The sequence below is a fragment of the Ursus americanus genome, chromosome 30 (genome assembly GCF_024610735.1).
Source record: "Ursus americanus isolate L20-20 chromosome 30, mUrsAme1.1.p, whole genome shotgun sequence".
In the NCBI taxonomy this organism is placed as follows: domain Eukaryota; kingdom Metazoa; phylum Chordata; class Mammalia; order Carnivora; family Ursidae; genus Ursus; species Ursus americanus.
In genome coordinates, this window is record NC_142156.1 from 16,118,034 (window position 1) to 16,145,515 (window position 27,482).

At 41.5% G+C, this 27,482-nt stretch overlaps 1 protein-coding gene across 3 annotated transcripts; it reads right to left on the bottom strand.

Annotated features, from left to right (window-relative positions):
- Positions 1 to 1,030: 1,030 nt before the first annotated feature.
- On the bottom strand, positions 1,031 to 26,971 carry TRAFD1 (TRAF-type zinc finger domain containing 1). 3 transcript variants are annotated; one of them, XM_087857345.1, is made up of 13 exons: positions 26,817 to 26,921; positions 25,451 to 25,555; positions 24,436 to 24,501; positions 18,144 to 18,279; positions 17,978 to 18,031; positions 14,994 to 15,399; positions 13,909 to 14,115; positions 6,349 to 6,425; positions 4,830 to 5,060; positions 3,477 to 3,597; positions 2,471 to 2,810; positions 2,165 to 2,237; positions 1,031 to 1,971 (listed from the first exon to the last, which is right to left on the bottom strand). In XM_087857345.1, the coding sequence occupies exons 3-13, from the start codon at positions 24,480 to 24,482 to the stop codon at positions 1,912 to 1,914; spliced, it is 1,752 nt and encodes a 583-aa protein (XP_087713471.1). In that variant the 5' UTR covers positions 24,483 to 24,501; positions 25,451 to 25,555; positions 26,817 to 26,921; the 3' UTR covers positions 1,031 to 1,911. The 3 variants fall into 3 exon arrangements, with proteins under 3 accessions (XP_087713471.1, XP_045632515.1, XP_087713472.1); XM_045776559.2 differs by lacking the exon at positions 25,451 to 25,555 and having other exon boundaries at positions 26,817 to 26,971; XM_087857346.1 differs by lacking the exons at positions 13,909 to 14,115; positions 25,451 to 25,555 and having other exon boundaries at positions 26,817 to 26,971.
- Positions 26,972 to 27,482: the final 511 nt, after the last annotated feature.

The window sequence follows — 27,482 nt, forward strand, 5'->3', positions numbered from 1 at the left end:
CGGGCTCCACACTCAGCAGGGGTCTGCTTGAGATTCTCTCTCCCTCTGTCCCTCCCCCAGCACATGCATGCATTCTAAAATAAATAAAATCTTTAATATATTTCAAAAAGTATATCCATTATAAAACATTTAGAAACTACAGATTACTAAAGAAAGTAAACCAAAAAAATTACTATTTTACTCAATTGTCTAATCCAACCAAAGGGAAGGAAAACAAGTTTATCTACTCCATCCCCAAAAACTAAAGTTATGGGTGACAAGCCCCAAAGCCCTCTCTGCCCCAGAGGATTCTTCCTCACACCTCCTTTAAGTTCCAAGTGGATTTTCAATCATGCCAGAAGTGGCCCAAGTCTCTCAGTCTTTCAGTCTTCTTTCACCAAAGACAAGGTCTTTCTGAGCTAATTTTTACTGAGGTGCAACTGACATAAAGTATACCAAAAAAACCCTATAGTTACATATTATTTTCTCTGGTCTTGCTTCTTTTTCTCAGTATAGCTCAGACCTGAATATCAGTCCCAGCTCTGCCATGAATTATCTGCATAGCCTTCTGCAGATCACTCCTTTCCACTGATGAAATGAGGCAATTCTTCCCTCTTTTCCCAGCCCCACTAGGTTGTCAGGAGAAAAACAAATGAGCTCAAAATGACCTAAGGTCCTGCGCAAATTGTGAGGTGCTGAGCAGTAATGAGTAATTCTGCTAAGGCTCAACCAACCTCAGAACTGAGGCTTTTAAGATACCGGCCTTTCTCTATTCAATTGGAGGCAGTCCCACCTCTACCCCAAATCATCACCAGAGCTACAACCATCCATTTCCTCAAAATCCAATAGAAAATTGTATCTTGAATGTCTGGCACTGAGAAGAAGCTCATGCTGCAACTACCAGGGTTCCAGGAAGCACAGGGGAGGAAAAAAAAAAAAAAAAAAAAGCCTAGTCCTGCTCACCTTCCCCCTATTTCAGAGCCAGCTCCACCCCACTCTGTCTTCCCTGAGGTCTCCAGAGTGCAAAGGAGAAGGAACCACAAGACTCAGCTGAACTCCAAGTACAAACTTTATTTCTATTACAAGTATGTTAATAATAATAGTAGTAGTAGTAGTAGTAGTAGTAGTAGTAGTAGTAGTAATAGTAGTAGTAAAATAAAAAGAGGGGATCGGGGCTCTGATACTTGGTTTTCAGAGCAAGCCATGGAGCTTAGGCCTCAGTCCCGATCCAGGCAGAGCCCAGCACGGCTCTGGTGGCAAACAGGGAGCCCCCAGCCTTCTCCATCAGAAGACAGTAAAGACAAAGGAGCTGTGCTCCCCACCAGAAACAGAAGGCAGTTACGCCGAATGCCAAAGAAGCAGATAAAAACAAAGCCTCTAGTGCACTCACTTCTAGCTCAACTCATCTCCAAAGCCTTGTTCCTAACATATTGCAACTGGCCTGAACACTTTACCAGAGAGCCTCCATACACATCAGAGGCCCAAATTCTAGAGTGGGGAGGGACAGTACACAGGACAGGGTACCTAAAAGTTTCCATACTGAGGCCCCAGCAGAGAAGAGAATCACTTCACTCATGAGTACCAGGTTTCCAGAACCCTCTCTCCTCTTTCCACCAGGACTACACAGCACCAAGAAGCAGTGGCAATAGTATGTCAAAAGATGGAGCCCTGGTGGGCTGAGAGGCCATAACTTGTATTTCTGCACAGCCAAAGGCAGTAGCTAAAGATGAAACATTTCTCAACAGCCGCCCTGCTAACCCCCCCCCCAAACCCTCAAACTCCCACAGCACAATCTCAAAAGACACAAAACGGCCATAACCTAGAAAAAGTTAAGATCTGTAAAATCTCCCCTGCCCAAGAGGTGGGGCCTGAACCGCGGCAAGTGCGCTGTGCAGAGAAGATGGAACCACTGTGCAGTTCTCTGCAACACCATTACTCCTCCTCTTCTTCCTCCTCTGCATCCCCAGCTCCCTGCTGCTTGGGGGGTTTAGCCTGTTGAACAAGAGAACACAAATGAAGTAGAAAGGAGGAAGTGAAAAAGCAGTTGTCCTCCTTTAGAGCCCGAGAAATGTCAAACTTCTATGGAAACCTCATCCATTGCCCACCTCATCTGACTCCAAGAACCATACCAGTCCCACCCATTTATGAGTCCTCACTGAGCATTACTGGCTGGATCCCCAATTACCTTTGCAGTTCTGTTTCGGTAGTTGGCGGTTGTGGAGGTGACCCGTGAGTTCCTGCCACTTTCACTCCTACCACTGAAAGAGAAGGATTGGAAACTAGTTCCTAAGATATCTCTGAACAAAAGTCAGAAACAGCTGAACCAGACAAAAGCAACTTTCTGCCAGCAAACAAAACAAATGAACAATGAAAAACCCACAGAAAGCAAAAGAAGGTTTTGGAATCAGGTCACAATACACACTAAGTCCATACTCCCACTATGTTCTCCTGAGCTACTCCCAAGCTCCACTCTTGGGCTACTGATTCTTACCTTACTCCATGTCTCCCTGAAGGCCCACGGGGGAAAGTGGGTACAAGGTTTTCTGGGTAGAGATTTCGCACTGGGTGAATCACTGGAACGTGTCCAGTGGCCATGGCCGAGTTATGGCTGTTTCGACTGCGCGCCCGGCCATCCTGGCTGTCTAAGTTGTTGAGCTTCAGTATGCGAGGAGGGCTAGGCTGGCACCCAGGTCTGGGGCCTGATGTAGATGTTGACAGTCGGTTACAAGTAGCTGTCATATTGTTAATGGGTCTGCTGGGGGGAAGAGGGTAGGTGGACCCTTTAGCTGTTTCCTGCTTGATATCATCCATGTAACCAGAAGACAAGTCTCCTGAGAAGAGAAAAAAGCACCAGCTTTAGGGAAAAGCCTGCTCTTGCTATTAGTGCTGGAACTTGGGCAGGAATAATAGGATTCTAGGTGAAAGACTGCCTTACTGTTGAAACCCACATCTCCAGGACAAGGTCTGGGAACATCTTGTCTACACTTATTACCTGAGTCCTCAAATACAGTCTCCTGAGTATTCAACAATGGTGTGCCAGCAAATCTTGAAAAATAATTTGTCATTGGCTTTGTAGTGGTTAGGTTTCAAAAACAGCTTACCTGCCTACTCATGAGGCTTCTAAATAATATTACTAATAAATTTGAGTACCCTAAACATAGTTCAACTAGAAGCAGGGACCCAGGGCGGACATAGTAAGGTTTGAAAATTATCTCCAAATTATCCACTAACTGCACAGATAGGAGACCTGCAGCTGAATAAGCACTGACAAGCATGTCTACGGCTGTCCCCAAAGCCATTACCCTATAATACACTCAAGGTAGCTTGGTCTAACATGGGACCACAACTAGCCTCAAGAGAGTCCACAGTGAGATCCTACTACTGTGCTTGGTAATTCAGAATTCAGGTAACCCCCATGTTAGAGTAGCAGATGAGAAATGGTAAGCAGGCCTGAGCCAGCAGCAGACCTGTGGCCTTGGCTCAGCCCTGGCTAATACCCTGGTGTCTGACACGCCTCTTGGGCAGCTCTGGTGAGGTTTCTGGAGGCTGGAAATCCTGTCTAGGAATCCCCTCTGTCACATGGTTGTTTGCTGTGGCTGGGCGTTGGTCACACTGGTCCTAACAAGAAAAACCAGAATTAGTTCCTCAGGATTGAGTTCTTCCTATGAATAACTATGAAAGAGAGCATCAGGAGGAAAGGAAGGAACAGCAGGCTGGGTAAACAGACCTTATGGGGGGAAGGGAGGAAAAAGACATGACTTTGACAACCACTGTCAGGAAGGGCCTGGGACTAAGAGGAAACACATATGGAATGGCAAAATCATTCCCATTAGCACCTAAGGCACTGAAAGAAGCACTCTGATTATGCCAGGATGAAGGAACGGCTGGCCTTAAGAACCCAGAAAAGCATGTCAATACTTTGATCTTAGAGCATTTGCATGGTTGCTTATTTCATAGTCTCCCCTCAGAGACAACAAGCAGTTACTTGTCTACTGCTTGATCCAAAAGCAAAAGTCTTTCTTATAGAAATGAAATGTGTGATGTTCTAGCAAGAGCTATATAGGATCGACTACAGAAAAGACCCTGAACATACCCTCAGTATTAGCTCCTCATAACAAACAAGACTAGGCAGAAAATGTATTTTTTACCAACAGGTTGAAATCCTAGACTGCAAAGCTAAAAAACAGCTTCAGACTGTCTAGTCTAACTCCTTTATTTACAGATATCCCCAGTGAGGGGACAGACCTATCTATAAAGGTAAAGCCAGAACCAGACCTCCAGGACTCCTGCAATGCAAGACTCAAATGCCACCACAACAGGAAGAACCTGCCTCGTCAAAAATAAAATGTTCGTCAGTGACCTCAGGGAAACTCTCATCAAAATCCTTTTGGCATGGGGCTCAGTCAGTTAAGCGTCTAACTCTTGGTTTCAGCTCAGGTCATGATCTCAGGGTTGTGAGATCGAGCCCTATTTCGGGTACCACGCTGAGGATGGAATCTGCTTAAGATTCTCTTTTTGCTCCTCCTCCCCTCCCACACGTGCTCTCCCACCCTCTAAAATGATAAAAATAAAAAATCCTTTTGGCAGGTCCTGGATGCCTGCTTAAATGGAGTCCTGGCTCTTGGGCCTCGGCTAATGACATTATGGTTTAAGCTGACAGAGGAAGAGAAAGTCTGAAAGCCTGAGGCAGTGGACACCTCAGATAGTTCACAGAACAGGGCATGGCCAGTAGCCAGGTCAGGTATGCAAGGAACTTAAAAACTAAAGAAGCATTCTCAGTTCTGAAAGCCTTAGGTTCATTCAGAGGATCTGCATGGAGTGAAACAGACAGGTCCTCTGGGGACTCTTACCTGGTGATGGAACAGCACCTCCTCCTCCAGCTGCACCCCACAGAATTCACATGGGATGATGATGCTATCCTCCACAGGGGGCGAATCGTTCAGGCCCATCAAAGAGTCTAACTGGTTACTCGCAGCCTGCTGCAAAAACTTTTGGAAGATGACATCAGGGTCCTCCACCCCTTTGGGGGAAGTGTTGCCCATACTGAGTGAAGGTAAGGCACAGGAAGGATTACAGCTTGTCTGTCTCAAAAAACATAGGTTTAAAAAAAAAAAAAAAAAAGCAGGTGTTAAGGAAAACACTACATTCTTAAAACATTGTCTAAAAGTCACAAATGTTAATCATCCTTAATAACGAGGAAACTAAAAACGGTTAGGGCAAACACAGATGGAACACTCTTATTTAAACATTTCTGCGCTGTTTTAAATTTTTTTTACTGTGTTCATGTGATTATGATTATTCTTTTTTTTTTTTTTTTTAAGATTTTAAGTAATCTCACCTAACATGGGGATAGAACTTATAACCCTGAGATCAAGAGTTGGCTACCAACTAAGCCAGACAGGAGCCCCCTGTGATTATTCTTTTTACATTGAGAAGATTCAAGATTCTTCCCACAGCCATTAAGTAAAAGAGGCTGTTATCCCTATTAATAGGTTTCTTATGCTGTTCCCAAACCAAAAAGCAGACGTATTCAAATACTATATTATTCCACTTACGGGGGGATATATGTTCCACCCAGAGCACAGGGATTACTTAATAGTGATGGAAACGTCACATGAAGCCAAACCAAATCAGAGAGCAACAGTGTTGAGGGGAAAAAGTAGTTCCCTCCACCAGGTAATCCTCAAACACAAAGGCTATCCTCTTATCATCCCTAAATGCCTCAAGAACTTTCACTCATTCAAAATACCAGGTATTGAGAGATTCAGTAGCTAGGAAAACACAGAACCTTCTCAAGGAACTCAGCCTAGTGGTGCAGACCAACAGGGGATCAGGAGACCACACCATGGGGTGACAGGCTAAAAGAGAAGTGGGCACAGGACTTTTGAGAAGGACACAAGTAAGACCTCTAACCTTGTCTTCAGAAGATCCTTCAGGATGGTCTCCTGAAAGTCATGTCAGAACCAACTCTACTAAGGGTCTGTGTTGTTGGGTGGATGGCCACATATCATACAGGCAGAAAAAGTAAAGTGCAAAAAAAATCCTTAACCCTTCCAGGGAACTGCAAGGACTTCGATACACCTCTGATAAATCAAAATGGGGCATGAGATGACACCAGATTAAAATGGTCAGTGGACATGTACACTAGTCACCATACTATGGAGAGAGCAACCAGGTCTGCTGGAATGAACATTATTTTCCAAGAGGGAACAAAGCTGAGTTCTCATATCCTTAGGTCAGTCACACCATGGCAAGAAACACAGTTGCTACCTCCTGCCATGCGTATATTAAAATAGTTGGCTCAAGAGCTCATGTGGCCTACAACACCCACTATGGCCTGCACACATTCCTCAAGTAATTACAACACACCTGATGGTCAATCAGCAGTTCCTCTGGGTAGAGCTCCTCACAAAATTCACAAGGCAACATGGTCCGGTCAGCTGCACCTAGGTATCAGGCCATACAGTCAGACTCAACGAACAAAAACAAACTTGATTCAACCTTTTATCCCCCTTTTAAGGTTTTATATAAAAGTCTGACTTCCTTTGACTTTTCTTAGATGTAGCAATTTGTGGAACTGTAAACTCTCCAAGAGAAGCCATCTAAGAGACAAATTCTAAGGAAAAAACTTCCAAGATTTACTTGTCACCATTTCCTGAGCAAGAGTAAAGTAGTAGCTTACCCACTACTCTAATTAAGGAAGAATGTGAATGTGTACTAACCCCAGGCACTAATCTAAAAGCTTCTGTACATTATTTCTAATCTCAGAGAAAACTTATAAAGGAGATCCTACATTACCCTCATTTTATAAGTCAAGAACCTGAGGCTCACTTATGAATGGTAGATAAGATACCCTTAAAAACTCTCCCAGTACAAAATACCAAGAAAGATGCACAACAAACAAAAGTAATTTACAAGAGCAAATAAATGAGTAGTTTTAAATCCAGGATTCTTCAAACACAACAGCCTCAGGAAGACTGCTGAACAACTGGAGGGTGAACAATGAAAAGAGTGAAGAAAATGTGCCTACCTAGGTCTTCACTCTGGGTAGGAGAAAAAAGTCTTTACTAAGGAATAGTAGCTAGAGTTTGGCCTTTACACGGGTTTGAGTCTAGAATCTACATTTGTTTTTACATAAATTCATGTTTATAATTTTTAAAAGTCCAAGCCAACCAAAAATTCAATTTAAAATTATCCCAGGGGGACCCGGGTGGTGCGGTGCAGTCTGTTGGGCATCCAACTCTTGCTCTGAGCTCAGGTCCTGCACGATCTCAGAGTTGTGAAATCGAGCCCCACATCAGGCTCAGCCCTCAGCACAGTGTCTGCTTAAGATTCTTTCTCCCTCAACCCCTCCTCCGCACTGTCCCCCTGCTCTCTCAACTAAATCTTCTAAAAAATAAAAAAATAAAACTATCCCAGTCAGTAGTATCCCTAGGAACCTATCAGAAGCATATATAAATAGTCTGAAGAACACATTAGGAAGTTCAATGTTAAAACACACATGGAGTAGGCACGTGGGTGGCTCTAGGCTGGGTGACTCTTGGTTTTGGCTCAGGCCAAGATCCCACGGGTCATGGGATCAAGCCCTGCATTGGGCTCTCTTGCTCAGCACAGAGTTTGCTTAGGAGTCAGTCTCTCCCCCCTACCCCTTTAGCCCTTCCCCTTACTTGCATGCTCTCCAAAATAAATAAATCTTTAAAAAAATTAAAACCAGGAATGCCTGAGTGGCTCAGCTGGTTAAGCATCTGCCTTCAGCTCAGGTCATGATCTCAGGGTCCTAGAACTGAGCCCCGCATTGGGCTCCCTGCTCAGCAGGGAGTCTGCTTCTCCTTCTTCCTCTCCTCCTCTTCCCCCCTCATGCTCGCATGCGACCTCTCTCTCAAATAACAAAATCTTAAAAAAAAAATTAAAAACAAAATAACAAAAGCTCACATATGCAGGAGGCAGCAAGCCACCATGACAGTCAGCAGAAACAAATATCAAAAAAGAGACTTTAGATATACTTATTTTTCTGTAGCATCTGAAAATATATCTAAAATGTTTAAAGACATGTTTAAAAAGGAACTGGAATATGACTACCTCAGATACAAAAGGCTTTTTTTTAAGATCAGGTCATTATCCCTGGGTCCTGGGATCAAGTCCCACATTGGGCTCCTTGCTCAGCAGGGAGCCTGCTTCTCTCTCTGCCTGCCGCTCCCCCTGCTAGTGCTCTCTCTGATAAATAAATGAAATCTTAGAAAAAAAAAAAAGAAAGAAAGAAAGAAAGAAAGAAAGAAAAGAAAAGAAAAGGAAAAGATCTGAGACAGAGGGCACACAAATGCATGAGTGGGGCAGGGGCAGAGGGAGACGATCTTCAAGCAGACTCCCTCCTGAGCATGGAGCCCACACAGGGTTCAATCTCCTGACCCATGAGATCATGATCTGAGCCAAAACCAACAGTCGGACGCTCAACCGAGCCACCCAGGTGCTCCTATAGAGGATTATTCAAGGGATGCCTGGGTGGCTCAGTCAGTTAAAGGATATGACTTAGGCTCAGGTCATGATCTCAGGGTCCTGGGATCAAGCCCTGCATCGGGCTCCCTGCTCAGCGGGGGGTCCTCTTCTCCCTCTCCCCCTGCCCTCCCCCTACTCGTGTTCTCTCTCTCTCAAATAAAATCTTAAAAAAAAGATTATTTAAAACACGATGAGGCATGCTGAAGGAAAAAACAAACAGAACTCAAATAAATGAAAACTATATTAATCACTGAAGTGAAAACCTCAATGGACATATTGAACAATAGATTAGAAAGCAGACATTTAAGAAATTACCCAGAATGCACCCCAGAGGACAAAGAAATGGAAAATACAAGAAACGGAAAACAGAGAAAAATCTAACACATGTAGGAGAGCCTGGGTGGCTCAGTGGTTAAACATTAGACTCTTCATTTTGGCTCAGGAAGGTCCTAATCTTGAGGTTGTAAGATCGAGCCCTGCATCAGGCTCAGTGTTCCATGGGGAGTCTGCTTGAGATTTTCTCTCTCCCTCTACTCCCCTCAACCCCCCACTTGCAGTCGTGTCCACTCACACTCTCTCAAATAAATAAAATCTTTAAAAAAAAAAAAAAAAGAAAAAAGAAAAAGACTACAAAGAATGAAAGACAGGGGGCACCTTGGTGGCTCAGCTGGTTAGGCATTTGCCTTCAGCTTGGGTCATGATCTCAGGGTCCTGGGATTGAGCCCTGTGCCAGGCTCCCTGCTCAGCAGAGAGTTGGCTGCTCGCTCTCTCTCTCCCCCCGCCCCCGCTCTGTCCCTCCCCCCAACCCCCCCCCCCCTCATTCTCTCTCTCAAATAAAATCGTAAAGAAAAAAAAATGGAAGACAAGCAATAATCTAAGAAATAACAGATGACAATTTTCCATACAGATGAAAAATACTAAATTTACAAATCAGGAAAGCCAGCAAATCCCAAAAATTTAAAGCCAGAGAAATCATCGGGAAACTGCAGAACCTCAAAGACAAAAAGATCTTAAAATGAGCCAGACAGAAAAGACAAAGTACCTATAAAGAAATAACAATACTAACAGATGACATCTCTATAGCCAACAACCGAAGCCAAAAAACAGAGTACCTTCAAAGAACTAAGACAAAATAACTGGCAATCTTGAACTGTGTGACAGAGAAACTACCACATAACAAGAAAAAATAAGACTTTCAGACAAACAAAAATAGAGAATTTACAATCAACAGACACGTTCAAAAGAATTTCCAAAGAAGGTACCTTAGGAAGAAATTTATCCTAGAAGGAATTTCAGGGTAACAAGGAAGAAGAATGGGTGAGCAAAGAAAAATGGTAAACATGTAATAAATAAAATAAATACAATGAGTATATAAAGCAAGAAATATCTATATCATGGTGCTAAAAAGAAAAGAGAGAACACTAACTTACCACAGTAGCAGCTTTTAAGTCATAAAGGAGAGATCCTAATTCTAAAGGTACTGTATTAACTGGGTAAGTGTGATAAGGTTAGTTTTAGTCTTTGTTAAATTAAATAAAGATACTGACATTTCCAGGGAAACCATCACAAGAATAGAGACAGAGAATATACATTTCAAATCAGTAGGGAGGAAAAATGCAATGAAACAAGCAAACAAAAGTTAATAAAACAATCTAAGATAGGATCAAAAAAGGAGAAGATAAAGGAAACTACACTCAACCCAGTCTTCACCTGTCACTCTTATGCTACTGCATTTTACTTTCTTTAGCACCATGAAAGTCAAGTCTGAAAGGCTGATAAAGAGACTCATATTAAAAGAGGATGCTCAGGCTTTGGAAATGCGTTCTTTGGGACTAGTGCATTTTCCTAAGGGAAAGAAGCAGCAACTATTAGGTAAAAAACAGATCAAAGGTAATAAAGGGGAGAATCTGCCTATCAACATTCTATAAAGGGTTACCAAACTTAGAAACGGAAAAGAATTCAAAGCCAAACATTACATTGACAAGCCTTGTTCTGCTCCCCAAAATGCAAGAAGTCTAATAAAACCAGCTTTTAAACAATCTCATATTACATATTCACATTCTTTTCTGTACAAAAAAAATATAAGTCTACCTAATTACTGCTGAAAGTGGTAACCTCTGGGGAGAACCAGGAGACTTATCAGTGGGTGAGGAGGAGATTTAAGCTTCCTCCCCACCCCATCCCTTTTGTTTTTTTTTTTTTTAAAGATTTCACTTATTTATTTGCCAGAAGGAGAGAGAGAGAGAGCACAAGCAGGGGAGCAGCAGGCAGAGAGAGAATGAGACTCCCAACTGAGCAAGGAGCCCGATATGGGACTCAATCCCAGGACCCTGGGATCATGACCTGAGCCAAAGGCAGACACCTAACCGACTGCACCACCTAGGCGCCCCTATGCTTCCTTTTACACTCTTTCACAATCTTAAACTTTTTTAATGATTTTTACCTCTTTTTTAACAGATTTATTGGGATATAATTTACATACCTTACGATTCACCTACTTAATTTGTACACAATCATTTTTACTACAGATGCAAAAGGTTTTTTTTTTTTAAAGATTTTATTTATTTGAGAGTAAGCAAGACAGCACAAGCAGGGGGAGCAGCAGAGGCAGAGGGAGAAGCAGACTCCCCTCCTGAGCAGGGAGACCAACATGGGGCTCGAGCCCAGGACCCCGGGACCATGACTCGAGCCTGGGACCATGACCAGAGCCAAAGGCGGATACTTAACCAACTGAGCTACCCAGGGGCCCCATAAATTGTTTTTAAATACCCTCTACTCAAGGGGATGGAAAGTACAGATCAGGGAATATAGTTAATAACACTGTAATACACTTATTGTGGTAAGCATTTCATAACGTATATAACTGTTGCATCACTATGTTGTACACCTGAAACTAATTTGTCAATGATAGTTCAATTAAAAAAAAAAAAACCTCTACAATACAAACAGCATTTTCTTAAGGAAGAAAATACAGCCTAAAACAGTGTTTTTTTTTCCAACCGATAGGGACATAACCCTCTAAGGAGTCACAGACTCACCCCTTATTCAGTCTTTGGATTTACATGTTAACCAGCCACAGGCTACAGTAGATCATAGAAACAAAACATTTGGGGCACCTGGGTGGCTCAGTTGGTTAAGCATCCGACTCTTGGTTTTGGCTCAGGTCATGATCTCTGGGTAGTGAGATCGAGCCCCTCACTGGGCTCTGCGCTAGGCAGGACCTGCTTAAGATTCTCTCCCTCTCCTTCTGCCCCTCCCACACCCCTCTTTGAAAAAAAACATTTTACATATATATTTACTGTTTTTCACATTATAACATATTAAAAAAATACATTTTTAAAAAGCAAGATGTCATTATCTAAGTTTCTATTAACACTACCATTTCCTCTTTTAAGCAAGCCATATACACTCTACCATTTACTTCTTTTAACCAGGACCAATACCTATTTTATCTAAATCAGTAAAATGTTAAGAATTATCCTACTGTTCTTGGAGTTGTTATTCACATAGTGACATAAAGAAAACTCACAGCTGGGCGCCTGGGTGGCTCAGTTAAGCATCTGCCTTCAGCTCTGGTCACAATCCCAGGGTCCTGGGATCAAGTCCCGCATTGGGCTCCCTGCTCAGCGGGGAGTCTGCTTCTCCCTCTCCCTCTGCCCCTCCCCAGTGCTCATGCCCACTCTCACTCTCTCTCAAATAAATAAAATCTTTGAAAGATAGAAAGAGAGAGAGAGAGAGAGAGAAAGAAAGAAAAAGACAGACAAACTCATAGCTGGCACCTGCTTAAGTTTAGGTCCCCAAAACCTCTTACAACTCCAGCGTGTTTTTTTTTTTTAAGATTTTATTTATTTGAGAGATAAAAGAGAGAAAGAGAGAAAGGGAGCATGAGCTGGGGGTAAGGGGGAAAGGCAGAGGGAGAAGCAGGCTCCCCACTGAGCAGGAGTGGGGCTTGATCCCAGGACCCTGAGATCATGACCCTGAGCTGAAGGCAGACACTTAACTGACTGAGCCACCCAGGTGCCCCTCCAGCATTTTCAATATGTGTGACATGCATCCCTCAAATATACTGTTCTCCAAACAAGAGACCCAACGGGGTGGTTAACTGAACACAATCCAACTTTTATTTTTAAAAACCTAGTTTTATGGGGTGCCTGGGTGGCTCAGTTGTTAAGCATCTGCCTTCAGCTCGGGGTGTGGTCCTGGAGTCCTGGGATAGAGCCCCGCGTCAGGTTCCTCCGCTGGGAGCCTGCTTCTTCCTCTCCCACTCCCCCTGCTTGTGTTCCCTCTCTTGCTGAATGTCTCTCTCCCTCTCTCTTTCTCTAATAAATAAATAAATTTTAAAATAATAATAATAAAAACCTAGTTTTAATCCATGAGTCCAATAATACTTTAAAAAATGTATTTATTTCCTTTTATTATTTGGTTTTTAGTAATTTCTACACCCAACATGGGGCTCAAACTCATGACCCCGAGATCAAGAGTCACAGACTGAGCCAGCCAGGCTCCCCAGAATTGTTTTTAAATGAGGCAGGGAGTAGAGCCAAGTTCTTTATAGAATAATAACTAATTTAGAACAAAGGATAAAAACAGAAAAATCACCATTGTACAATCACCAGTTATACCTGATTAAAGCAAGAAACATTAGTGAATACAAAAAACTGCTAAATAAAAGATGTGTAAATATCTCCTTCCTCCACAATGTCAAAATAACAACCTGAATCTAGGTATTATAAGGGGAAAAGCTATCCATATAATGGAGGTATCTGACAGATCTCATTTTAATGAATTAATAGGATAAACTGACTTCCGGAGAAGGACACAACATCACCAACATAGGAATTCTCACACAACTGCATACCTTCATGAGAAAAATCAGACAAATCTAAATTGAGACAGAAATATTCTGCAAAACAACTGTCCTTGACTCTTCAAAAGTACCAATGTACTAAAAGGAAAAAAAGGTGGGGGGGAGAAGGGCCTAAACTAAATTAACCTAAAAATAACTAAACACAATGTGTAATCCTGGATTTTAAAAACTAAATAAACTCCAAAGGATATTATGTATAAGTAAGGAACTTTTGTTAAATTTCCTGACAGTGATGTATTATGTTTACATACAATACCCTTGTTCTTAAGAAACATGCTAAAGTATTTAGGGATAAAATATTATGCCTGCAACTTTTTCTCAAATAGTTCAAGGGTAGAAATAAAAAAATATTTAAAATAAATGGAAAATACCAAAATTGGCAAATATAAACAAGGGGTATATAGACATTCACTGTACTATTCTGACATTTTTTAATAAAAAGTTGGGAAAAGCAAAACAAAAAAGGCAAATCTTATCTCATGAAACACTCTTGATTTTATATAAATTACACAGTGTAAGAGTTAAAAAACCTGTAGAGACAGAGGCTATTACAGAATAAACAAACCTACCCTTCATGTCATTCAGAGCATTGGAACCTTCAACGGACTGGTCTGCACCACATACAGCCCTCCAGAAGTCCTGCTCTGCCACACTGCGGGCCTGCCCTTCATTTTGCAGACTTAGGGCCAACATGAAGTCCAAGTTTGCACTATCTTCACCACCCTCTTTTGGGGGCTGTCGGGTTCTATTCCTTTCCTGCCTTTCTTGTTCTTCCACTGGAAGAAAATATAAATAAATAACCAGTACTCAAGATATTCATTAGAGGGAGGGGTGCCTGGGTGGCGCAGTCGATTAAGCGTCTGACTCTTGATTTCGGCCCAGGTTCCGAACTCAGGGTCATGAGATCGAGCCCCGTGTTGAGCTCTGCACTCAGTGCAGATTCTGCTTGAGATTCTCTCTCCCTCTCCCTCTCTCCGTCCCACTCGTGCACACCCAATGCTCTAAAATTAATAAATCTTAAAAAAAAACCAAAAAACATTAGAGATGTCGCTACCTTAAGTCCATGCTTAGCAAACATTCAAGGTTTACAGGCATTTGTGCAGGAATAAAAGAGGCCTAGCCTTCCTGTATTCACAGGACTCCAAACATTAAGTCGGCTGTCATAAAAGGCTCCATTATTAGTCTAATTGTTTTATTAATACCCAAAGTTACTGAGCTATAACTATGAGACAAGCAGTGTGCTACACATTTTTCATATATTTCTGCGCTATAGCAGAATAGTTTGAAGAACGGAGTAAGATTGTCTGAATTCAAGTCCCAGTTCTACCACTTACCTAAGAATGCCTGTGAGAACTAAATCATTTAGTACATATTATGCTCATTTTATAAATGCCTGAAGTACATACTGTATACTCAGTAAATATTAGCTATTAACAGGACTGTCACTGTCATTGTCATCATCAATGCTAGCTGTAATCCAACAGTAACTCAATAGCGAAGAGGTTATTTCCAATCTGTAGGAAAGTTAGTCTTCCTCATGTTACCTAACTATAATCAGGTTTCTATTATTAAGATCTATTTGTCCCCAAAGCCCTGTTCCCATTTGCCTTAAGATTTTGATACCATTCCGTTTTCTAATCCAAACACAACTCACATAGATTATTCTGAATTGGAAACTGGGCCGTCATGTTCCTTTGGTTGGTAGTTCTACTACGGAAAAGGTCTGATTCAAAGGCTCTCAGGGGTCTTCGGGGCAGCCTCATAGGTGGGTCCAAAGCCTCAATTTGCCTGAGGAGCTGGGATGCAATCCAGATGCCATCTTGACCCCAGGACTCATCATATGCATTAGGAGGCATGGCAACCTCATCTCTCTTTTCCTCCCCATCTCTTCCACAAACTTCAGGATGAGTCTTCAGGTCTTTCACCAGCACATTGCGCCCACAATTGCCACATAACTCCGTCCGGGCACCACAGTAATCTTCATGGTCCTTCAGTTTGAGAACAGAAAGTTCCAAATCACAGTGCTGGCAAAGGGCAAGCCGTAGAGGACACTCAGTCTCCTGCAACACAGAGTAATAAAGCAGTTAATATGCCAATCTGAGAGAGGCTATGTTTTAATACAGGGCAAGGAAAGCCAAAAATATTTCTTTACTTTAATATTCTCTTCCAACCCTAGCTCTGCCTGCCATGCTTTTCTACGCATTTAAGAGTCACGGCTTCCCTCTTTGTCCCTGTCACCAGGTTCTACAAAGGGAAAGAAACTCTTAGAAGGAATCTACTCACTCAACCATCCTATCATCATCTTGTGCACACATTACAAAATAACCCAAAACCAGCCAGAAAAGCCCAGGAGCAAACAGCAAAAGCATAGCAATTCAAATATGTTTGTCGAAGTTCCGCCAGCCCAATTTCCCCTTACCACTCCAATCTGTCTTAAGTACCTGGTAATGAGGAAAAGAGGCTGTCCTTTAGAAAGATACTGATTTTTCTAATCTCCCCATTTGTGTACAACACTGGCTTTAAATTGACCAAATAAACCAGGAATTACCAAAAAAGATGACCCCAAGAGTATAAATACTCAGCAGATGAAGGACAAAACTTTTACAGAACTTATTTTGAAACTGTAACTAAAACACCAAAAAATTAAAAAGATATAAAGGCATACGTTACTCTAATACACACATTCCAAACTTGGGAACTTAAACCCGTAACGTCAATGTAACATCACTTTAAAAGTTCAGATACTTTACAACCACTGTGCCAAGGAACAAAATTTTTTTCATACAAATTAAACCCAAGTTCTATTCCAAATGCTAAACATTTTTAGCATTATTTGTGTATGCATGGAATATCACTTGTAGGAAGCACAAGAAAATAATTAAAGACAGCCTAGGAAGAGGAATGGAAGAGACAATTTTTACATATATGGTTTTGTGACCTTAAAATTATATACCATGTAGCTATAATATTGATTCACAAAGATTTTATTAGAAAAATGCCACTGATTTACTCAATAGCCAAAAAAAAAAAAAAAAGCACTCAATAGCCAAGAGCAAAATATTGCTTGCACATATCAGATAATATAGTAAGTACTTTGTTAACAACCCTAAAAAGTGCTAGTAACTCACCAGAGCACCAAATAAAGTATAAACTTTTTTTTAAAGAAAATTTAAAAAACCTCTTTAATCTCTGGTCTACAACTATCTTGGTCTAACTTGCAGGAATGTCAGGAAACACCTTGTACTTGTACCTTTAGAACGATTGATATATTACCATGTTACCCCCAGAAATAGCCGGAGGGGAGAGAATGGAAGACAGGATAGTTGACTGGAGGTCGTTTTATGCAGCAGGTAAATATTAGAACCAGAGAAATACTCATTGTTGTTAACATGACCTCAATCATAACCCCCCTTGCTGGTGAGGCCTAGTAAAACATAGGCCGAATGCTTAGAAAAACTAGTAAGAGTGCCAAAGTATTTATAAGACGTTTAATTCTGTGCTGTGAGTTATGAATGGTTATTGTTTTCTTCTTATATTTTCCAATTTTTCTACAATGATTATGAATTATATTTTTAAATTATAAATTGTCATTTTAGGTACATAGAATGAAATGTACAAATCTTAACTGCATACCTTGGTAAATTTTTTACATATATGTACACACGTGACCAACTAAATAGGGGGTTTTTTGTTGTTGTTGTTAAGGATTTTATTTATTTATTTGACAGAAAGACAGCCAGCGAGAGAGGGAACACAAGCAGGGGGAGTGGGAGAGGAAGAAGCAGGCTCCCAGCGGAGCAGGGAGCCCGATGCGGGGCTCGATCCCAGGACTCTGGGATCATGCCCTGAGCCGAAGGCAGACGCTTAACGACTGAGCCACCCAGGCGCCCCTAAATACGGGATATTTTTAACTGGTGAATTAATATGCTCATTCACAAAAACAATGCTCATTCAACTGAGGCCAGTTTTATTTCAACGAGGGACCAAATGATACTATGTTCTATCTCACCAAATGCACTCTGAGGAATTCCTTTGGGTGTAAACACCATGTTACCTAAGTGATCAAAAAGTCAAAAGAGGGACGCCTGGGTGGCTCAGTCGTTAAGCGTCTGCCTTCGGCTCAGGGCATGATCCCAAGACCCTGGGATCAAGCCCCACATCAGACTCCCTCCTGGGAGCCTGCTTCCTCCTCTCCCACTCCCCCTGCTTGTGTTCCCTCTCTTGCTGGCTGTCTCTCTCTCTCTCAAATAAATAAATAAAATCTTAAAAAAAAAAAAAGAAGTCAAAAGAAAATTACAAGATGTTTAGGCAGGCTCTGTACTAAAGAGGTTGTACCACACTGGCAAGCCCAGGCTTGGTCTGGCACTCACTGAGGCTGCCAGCTAAACCCCAGCAGAAATGACAGACTCAGTTCCAAAGAGAAAGGCTCTGAGAACTGAGCATGGGGCACAAGAGCCATGCAGCTGAATCTGGCACAAAAAGTCAAAGCCTCAAATACACCTCAAGAGACAGTGTTTGTGGAGCTGGTAGAGAAACAAGACTCAAACAGACTGGTTTTCTGCTCTGCATGTGGCTCAGTAATCTCAGTAATATTGGCCCCATGGTAACTCACACTCTTCATGGTACAGGGAAACTAACCTCATGCTTCTTTAATTGCCTCTTCTCCAACTTCTTATTACACTTACAGGTCACCTATGGTAAGAAGTGACAATCAGTAAATTGGCTTTGTGACAATATGATCACTTGCTATTGCAAAACAGCAAGTATAATACAGTTATGAACATTTGAGTACTTGGTGGTTTACCTGACAATGTTCTGTCGCCATGTGGCTCTCCATGTCGGATTTGGGAAATGGTTCCTTGCAGATGGGACACATACCAATGTTCCTTTGACAGTGGATCTCATGGATGGTAAAATTAAACACAGGAATTTCTTTTTTGCTATAGAAACAGATCAAAGGGAAAGGTAAGCATTACTGACTAATCTATGCACAGTGATATTACAGGAAAATCTGACTTGTCTGATCTTTGGTCTCCATTACTTCTCTTTAGTAAATCTAGTCTGGAAACTCTTATGAGTTTACAGACTGCTTTTCAAGGATTAACTCCCAAAGTTTTGAGCCTTTTGTGCAACAATGAGTTATCAGTGCTATGTACTACCTCTACAAGCTCAGCCTCATTTTCTAGATGTCAGAGCTAATCACAACCAGCAACATGAAGTCAGAGGCCAAGAAATGAACTAGGCTTTTCTAAAACCATCCATGACCCAAAACACAATGATACATTCCAGGATTGTTAAAAACACAAAAACAAAAACAAAACAAAACAGTCTACCAATTCTTTTCACTCCGGGTTTGAGGTAGGTTTAACCTCATTAAATTTTATTCCACTAAAAGTCAAACCAAAAAGAGCAGATGCTAGCATTGGGATAGTCAGTGGGGAACAGAAAACTGTCTCCCTTACGTCCCACATGCCTTTCAAAGCAGGCTAGATACTAGTCAGGGACATGCTCTGGTTTTGTTGGTATGAACTTCACTGCAGAACTGTACAAAAATGAAGTCCTGAGTCCCTTCCCCCAAACCTGTCTCCTCACTCACTTTTTGTCATTCTCTTTAAGGGATCCAAGATCAAGGGATCAAGATCATCTCTAAGTTACAGAAAAGGGAGGAAAATGACAATCTTAAGTGAAAGATTAAGCTCATTTAAATTTAACAAGAGTGTTTATGTACACTTAAACTAGAGGCACATTCAAAGTCTTTACTTTCAGTCATTTGGATATGACCATTAGAAAACTCCAATTTCAGTCTAGCTAAAGATTGCACTGTACTGTCTAGGGGTACCTGGCTGGCTCAGTTGGTATAGCATGCGATGCTTGATCTCAGCATCTTGAGCTCAAGCCCCATGGTGGGCATGAAGCCTACTTAATTAAAAAGAAAGAAAGAAAAATAAGGAATGTGTCTAGGGGTGCCTGCCTGGCTCAGTCAGTAGAGCCTGCAGCTCTTGGTCCTGGGGTTATGAGTTCGAGCCCCATGTTGGGTGTAGAGATTACTTTAAAAAAAGATGAATGGATAAAGAAAATGTGGTATATATATATATATATATACACACACACAGTGGAATACTATTCAGCCATCAAAAAATGAAATCTTGCCATTTGCAAAGATGTGGATGGAACTAAAGGGTATTATACTAAGGAAAATAAGTCAATCAGGAAAGACAATTATATGATTTCACCCCATGTGGAATTTAAGAAACAAAACAGAGGATCATAGGGGAAGACAGGGAAAATAAAACAAGACAAAATCAGAGAGGGAGACAAACCATAAGAGACTCTACTCAGGAAACAAAATGAGGGTTGCTGGAGAGGAAGAGACTGGGGAACTGGGGTGGACATTAAGGAAGGCACGTGATGTAATGAGCACTGGATATTATATAAGACTGATAAATCACTGACCTCTACCTCTGAAACTAATAATACACTATATGTTAATTAATTGAATTTAAATTAAAAATAAGGATAGAGTCTATAAGTATGTCACCACCTAGAATAAAATTTCAGAAAAATAAAATACTGAACAGAATACAGATAATTATGCAAATCTTTAAATACCCTATTTAGTGTACAAAGCTACATACTACAGGAACTCTCTTCCACACTAAATTGTAGACAGCCTATTTCTTTTTTATAGTTTTACTCTTCATACATAGTGTAAGAAACATTTCAAAGTAGGATGTGCCTCCAGCTAAGTCATACTCCCAGTCCGAAAGACCAAGACACCAAATAAATGCAAATTCATTTCCACCCAATGATGAAACTATCAAGGAAGCTCTTACAGCAAAACTGGAAGGTGACACAGAACAATCAACTGTGAGATGGGAAGAAATCTCAACTGGATAAAGAGGGAAACTACAAATATCTTGAAAGATTTCGCTTCCCCTATTTCTCTAAAATTCCTAGCTTTCTGAGGAAACCAGTGGTTTTAAATTGTTTTATTTTTTTTAAGTGAAGGATATTAAAATATACAGGGGCTATAAATCAAAGTTATAATCTAAACCTATTAAATTAACAAAAGTTAAAATTAGTATATTCCACTATTAAAAGATGTTGTGAAACCAGTATTCTAATACATTACCAGTGGTACCGTAAACGGCTTAAAAATAGGCTGAAAATGTGTTTCTAGGACCATAATACAGTCTTGAATCAAGTAATGTCACTCTTAGAATTATGAAGATTTTCATTAGTGTCATAAAACAGTAAAAAAAATCATTAAAAATGTTTAAAGGAGTGGCTACATTAAATGTACACCAACAAAATGAAAGTAGAGTTATATCATGATTGTGAATCATATATACACATATGCCACAAAAAATTAAGCCTAATAATTACTACTTAGGGAGCTGAGATTCATAATTTTTACAATAATTTTCTTTTAACAACAAAAATCAAGAAAATATGTCTATAGTTTTTATTTTATAGGGCTAGTCAGGATAACCTATTGACATAGAATATTCTATATACTCAAGGCCACTAAAATTTTAGAATTAGACCAAGAAAATATTAAGGACCACATAATCATAACATAAAGCAACAAGAATCAAAAGCAGCTGTTAGGTAAGACCACAGAGTATTTACTATGATACATTTTCACTTCTTGGGAAACTCTGAAAGAAACCTTGAAAGAAAAAGATATCAGCAACAATTACATACACGAAACAGTTGTCTGCTAGTTTTTTCTTTTTAAATTTAGCTGACAAGATAGTCCCACCAAACATTCCAACCAGAGAGAATACAATATACTTGCTTCCTATCATACAGATAAAATCAAGATGTTTTAAAATGAGATAAATGAGAACACAGCTCTGTATCTAGATAAAACTACTCAAAGTCCCAAGGAGGACTAGCAAGTTAAAGATGAAATTTCATTTTAGATTCTTAGAAATAACTGAAAGGCAAGCCAAGGCTCCCAGAAAAATTCCCTGTAGCCTTCTAAATGCTAAACACAACAAGCCAAAAATCAATTCGTTAATACATGCAAAAATAAAAGTCAAAGTTGTGGTTTTTTTTTTATTGTTTTTAGTAATCTCTATAACCAACATGGGGCTTGAACTCATGACCCTGAGATCAAGAGTCGTATGCTCTTCCAACTGAGCCAACCAGGGACCCTTGTTAGTCAAAACCTTCTAACACTGAAGCTCCTGTTCCCTAGAACCACACTCTCCCCCACAGAGAAGAGATATGACATGCAAGAACATCTTCAATAACAACTACTCCTTTTACTGGCCCAGTGGATCTAACGGCAGCTCATTTTTTTTAACTTAAAAAAAAAAAATTGTTTTTAAGTAGGCTCCATGCTCAAAATGGGGCTTGACCTCATGACCCTGAGATCAAGAGTTGCACACTCTGATGGAGCCAGCCAGGTGCTCCAAATTTCTTATTTTTTGTTTTATTATTTTTTTTAAATAGGCTCCATGCCCAACATGGGGCTTTAACTCATGACCCTTAGGTTAGGAGTTGCATGCTCTACCAACCAAGCCAGCCAGGTGCCTCTTCACTTTTCAAATTATTTTATTATTTTATTTTTAATAAACTCTATGCCCAACGTGGGCCTTGAACTCATGACCCCAAGATCAAGAGTTGCATGCTCTACCAACTGAGTCAGCCTGGCACCCTGGCAGCTCACATTTTGAAGTTTACCTTAACTTTTCTTAGGGAATAATAGAAATATGGCTCTAAAAACAAAAAGTTTAGGGGTGCCCGGGTGGCTCAGTCGTTAAGCATCTGCCTTCAGCTCAGGGCGTGATCCCAGAGTCCTAGGATCGAGCCCCACATCAGGCTCCTCTGCTGGGAGCCTGCTTCTTCCTCTCCCACCCCCCCTGCCTGTGCTCCCTCTCTCGCTGGCTATCTCTCTCTCTGTCAAATAAATAAATAAAATCTTTAAAAAATAATAAAAAATAAAAATAAAAATTTTAAACCTGGAATTTAAAGAGGGTTACTGAGATGGGAGGTCTATGCTTGCTTAGTCACTCTTCCATGCTAATCTTTTTTCTTTAAATAAATTGCTTTGGCTTTGAATAACCCTGTTTTCATTAGCTTTCCATTAACTTACCCTTTTTTTTTTTTAAACTCCCTTAGCATAGTTATTTATACATTGTCCTGGCCTTGAGATTCCTTCAAATTGGAGAACTGATAAAATAAGAGCATATTAATTGATGACATTGCCAATGTCTTTTTTTTTTAACACAATCACATTTTCCTGTGATTATTTGCATCGCTAATTATTTTGTATCAGTAATAGCACATACAAAACACAAACGAGCTATAATAGTTTTTAAATTGGCAGAAAGTGATAGTGGCATAGTAGAAAAAAATACCCTATAAAGCAAGACATGTTCTTAGAAATGAAATCTTAATTCTGTTCAGGGAAAGAATATTGCAACCAGCAGTTGCTCTGATTACATCCTAATTCTGCTGAAAGCCTGAGTAAAAAGAAAAAGGCAATAAAAAAATAAAAACTGTTATCTGGCTCAAATCTTCCACCAATCTGAGTCAAAGTATTTTCCTTCTTCAACATCTCTTCCCTTCTACCACAATTTGGTAAGTTAAACATAGCACAGTCAGTTCTTCTTTGCTTTTTTCTTTAGCTTTCCATAAGAGCACTTGTATATCACTAAGATACCAAACTCAGGAAATTATTAGCTGCATTCTAAGTTTCATTTCAGCAAGAAAGAGTTGCTCTTTCTTGTCACTCACGTGGGTTAAACACACCAAAATAGAAAGCGTAACATCCAAGACTACACCCAGTCTTCACCAACAATTCTGGAATCATGAAGTGATAATGACTTTTTTTTTTTAAGATTTTATTTATTCATTTGACAGAGAGAGAGAGAGAGAGAGAGAGAGACAGCCAGCGAGAGAAGGAACACAAGCAGGGGGAGTGGGAGAGGAAGAAGCAGGCTCCTAGTGGAGGAGCCTGATGTGGGGCTTGATCCCAGAACACAGGGATCAGGCCCTGAGCCAAAGGCAGACGCTTAACGACTGAGCCACCCAGGTGCCCCTGAAGGGATAATGATTAAGCTGGACTGCCAGAAGACCTTAACTAGACTTTTTTTTTTTTTCTTAAACTTTTAAAGCAGTGAACATTCCTTCAGCAAAATCCTTTATAAAAACAATTGAGTGGCTCTGGTTGAACTACTCTCTCACTGCTAGATGTAGAGCCAACCTCACTAAACTTGCTCCCAATCACCCCCAAGACAGCCACTGTAGCCACACGGGGAAATCTTTGTAACACATTTTGAAAAGCACACATCTAGGGGTGTCTGAGTGGCTCAGTCGGTTGAGCTGCTGCCTTCAGATCTGGTCATGATCCCAGGGGTCCTGGGGTCAAGCCCCGAAACAGGCCTCCCTGCTTAGCGGGGAATCTGCTCTTCCCTCTCTGTCTGCCTCTCCCCACCCCCCCCCCCCGTTGATGCGCTCCCCCCTGCTGATACGCTCCATGTGCACTCTTTCAAATGAATAAATTAAAAATCTTAAAAAAAAAAAAAAAGGCATGCATCTAATCCAAACATCATACTATATGTTTTGTATCTTTTTTTTAAAAAAGTATGATGAGCAGCACCTGGCAGGCTCAGTCATAGAGCATGGGACTCTGATCTCAGGGCTGTGAGTTCAAGCCTCACGTTGGGCATGGAGCCTAATTAAAAAAAAAAAAAAAAAAGGAACAAAAAATAAATTTAAAAAAATAAAAATGTATATTTTTCAGAAAGACAAAAAATAAATCTGCTTATTTATACATCAGAAAAGTGAGGCTCCAAAACATTCGGTGGGATGACTTGCCAAGTCATTAACGAAAGGCAGGTACCAGAGATCCAAACTCCCACCTCCATCACATCGCTATACTCATTTCTCTGTGCTACCTGAACCTAACCATCTTATCACATTACTAAAACAGGCAAGGTTATATAAAATTGTTAAAAAGGCTTTAGTCCCATATATTTCCAGGTTATATGGTTCCAATTTTAACCTGCCAACAAATGAACCAACCTTTTACAGAAACTAGTTTGTTCTCATTCCAATATTTCTTAGATTTAATTTCTTACCAATTGTCACACAGTTGAGTGTCCTGGTCATCTAGAAATTCAGCCATTTTTAGTTCTTCCTGAAAACTACAAAGAAGATAGTATAAACTTTCAATTTCATTTCTGCTTTTAGGATGACATGCAGAACACAAAAACAAAAAACAAGTACACAGGAAATGTTACCAAAACCAGTACATTAAAGTATTTTATTTAACACCCAATACTTAGATTTTACCTTATTTTTTAATCTTCATTTAAAAATAATTTGACAAGCAAAAGCACCATAAAAAAACTCCTGTATACCCCTCACCCAATACATCATAAATAACCACAGTAAAATCATCAAATGCAAGAAACTAATACTAATACAATGTTAATAACTAATCTATAAATCATATTCATGAATCATCCCACTAATTCCCTTTTTCTGGTTCAAGATCTAATCCAGGGTCACATATCACATATAGTTATTTCTCCTTAATCTTCTTTGATTTAGGATATTTCTTAAGTTTTTCTTCATCTTTCAAAATCACATTAAGTGTAGAAGTTCCTTCAGTTTCAGTCTGTTCAATGTTTTCTCATGATTAATATGTTTTTGGCAAGAATACCACAGAACTGATGTCGTGCTCATCTCTGTGCATTATATCAGAAAGTACGTGATGTCAACAGTTTTATTATTACAGATGATGTTAACTTTGATCCTTAGCTGAGAGGATCTGCCAGGTTTGGGCACTGTAAAGATTTTCCTTCTTTATAAACAAGATGCCAGTGCAGAGAGCAAAGTGTTGGCAATTTTGATACCACTACTTACTTTATTCTTTTCCATGACACAAAAATGGTTTTAAATACTACCCCAAAAGGGCTCTTTGATGGTTTTGACATTTCTGAATGAACTCACTTTTCAAAGCACATATTCATTCAACATGTTGAGACCCAGTGTGCCACCCTGGCACTAAGACTACTTCACAGACTAAAGAAAAATTGTCTAACAGATCAACTTAGTGACAGAGAAAAATAAGCAAATGAATAGATATACCTTAATGTATTCTGATGGAAAAGTACATAGACAAATGTTGATGAAAGGAATCTACTTTAAAGGTGATGAGAGGACGTTCTGACAAAATGATGTTTTAAAGAAGACCTGAAGCGCAAAGAGAAAATGAGAGGATGGGAGTGGGGGAAAACCCAATCAGGCAGAGGGCCTAAAAGGCAATGAAAGTAAAGGTAGATCTGGAAGACATATTCAAAAACGGGAATGATCCAAGGAGGCCTTATCATGTGAGCAGAAAAGATACCGGATGATAGTCCAAGCTCAACGGCAAACTACAGAAGGGTTTTAAATTAGGGAGTTACATGACTCAAGATAACCGCTCCCATAAGAAATGTAAACTAAGGACAGGAAGCATCTATCTATGAAAATAAATCAGGTTTTCAGAAGAGGAAAGCCTGCATACTTTTCTCAGGGCTGTCTGTCTCTAGGTGTGCTCCAGGAACTAAACCAAGACCAGAGCCTCGGATGAGGGAAATGCCCTCTGGCTCCAAGGGGTCTGGGGGTGGCGCGCAGGGCTGGGAGTGGGCCCCTTGGAGGGTCGAGCTCTGGTTCCGCCACGCAGTCGATAAGGGATTTAACCTGTCTGGGCCTCAAATTCTTCAGGTAGACAACTGACAATACTCCAAAGGGCCGCTGTACGGAGTAATTGAGCGAATGCACGAAAGTGCTGCGGTACAGCAAGTCTTCAACCTGACAAGGAGCCCCTCTCCAGGATTTCGGGCGCAGGAGGCGGTTTCCAACGGCCCCTTCCCCCAGGGAGTTCGGGGTGAGAGGCGGAGAGGGCACCAGCTTCGCAAATAGCAGCCGTTAACATTTACCGTGCGTCTGACTGCTAAGCGCTTTACAGGGACCCCTCCTCCAGGCCACAACCCTAAGAGGTGAAAGCCATTATTCCATTCTGGGGAGACAGCCGCCACACGGTTGGAATGGGGACTCGAACCCCCGGTCCCTGACCTAGAGCCCGTACTAAGCCAGCGCGACGCCGCCCCCTCCCCGCCCCCCCCCCCCCCAGCAAGCCGGGGGCTCGCGGCTCGTGCCCGGCTCCGCCCGGGGCGCGGTGCCCACAGCGGCGCTCCGGACGACGCCCACTTCCCCGACGCCCCGGCCAAGGCCGCGAAGGGGCGGCGCCGCCGGGGGCTGTCGAGGCTCGGGTTCCCTGAGGAGAAAGCGCGGCCTCCCCCACTGGCCTGAGGAGACGCCTTGGCGTGGCCGTCTTTCTCCTTACGGCCGCGACCCCTGGGGCCCCTAGCACCCACCCCCCGCCCACACACCAAGCGCTGGGGATGCCGGCCTCCTCCCGAACCGGAGGCCGCAGTGCGGCTCCCAAGGCTCGGGCCGCCGCTACACTCACCCGGGACGACAGCAAGGACTTCCAGCCGACCCGCCAGCCGCAGACACAGAGCCTCCTCTCAGCCCCCGCACTGAACAACGGCCCCCAGAGCCGCCTCACCACTTCCGACCGTCGCGGAGGAGCGCGCCCATTGGCCAGGGCCGGCTACATCTATCAGCCCATTGGATGGCACTGCTGTCGCTCCCGGGGCCCCGCCTTCTGCGTGCCGATTGGCTCCTCACAGCTCCACGGGGTGAATCCCTGGAAGTCCCAGTCCCTGCACATCTGGGAAGAGCAACTGAGGTCTGAGATGTGAGCCTGGTTCTCAGGGCCCAGCTGCTGCACTTGACACAGGCTAATAATATTTGCATGAATAATACACACACAAACATTACTAATACGCCTAATATATTAAGATAATTAATAACATTTGTTCTCTCGTCATGAGCCATTAATACTTATTAGTCATTCTTGTTGCTATTATAATGCCCTCGTGCAAGACCTCTGCAAGGTTCTATCCATATTTGAGCATTTTGCTTTTTGCAGTGGAAGACTGAACACCTGGGTCGTAGGTTTGAGCCCCATTTTCTCCACCGCTGCCTGTATGGACTCTCTGAACTCCTCTTCCCTAATTAAAAAAGAAAAAAATTCAACGAGTTTCATTTATTTGTGTGTTTGAGAGACAGA

Excerpts from the sequence above, each read along its gene's own strand:
- TRAFD1 (XM_045776559.2), bottom strand. The coding sequence starts at position 24,482 with ATGGCTGAATTTCTAGATGACCAGGACACTCAACTGTGTGACAATTG. Across the intron at positions 3,598-4,829 it reads AGGTGCTGTTCCATCACCAG|GACCAGTGTGACCAACGCCC; the intron begins GTAAGAGTCCCC and ends TTTTCTTGTTAG. Across the intron at positions 2,238-2,470 it reads TCAGGGAGACATGGAGTAAG|TGGTAGGAGTGAAAGTGGCA; the intron begins GTAAGAATCAGT and ends CTTCTCTTTCAG.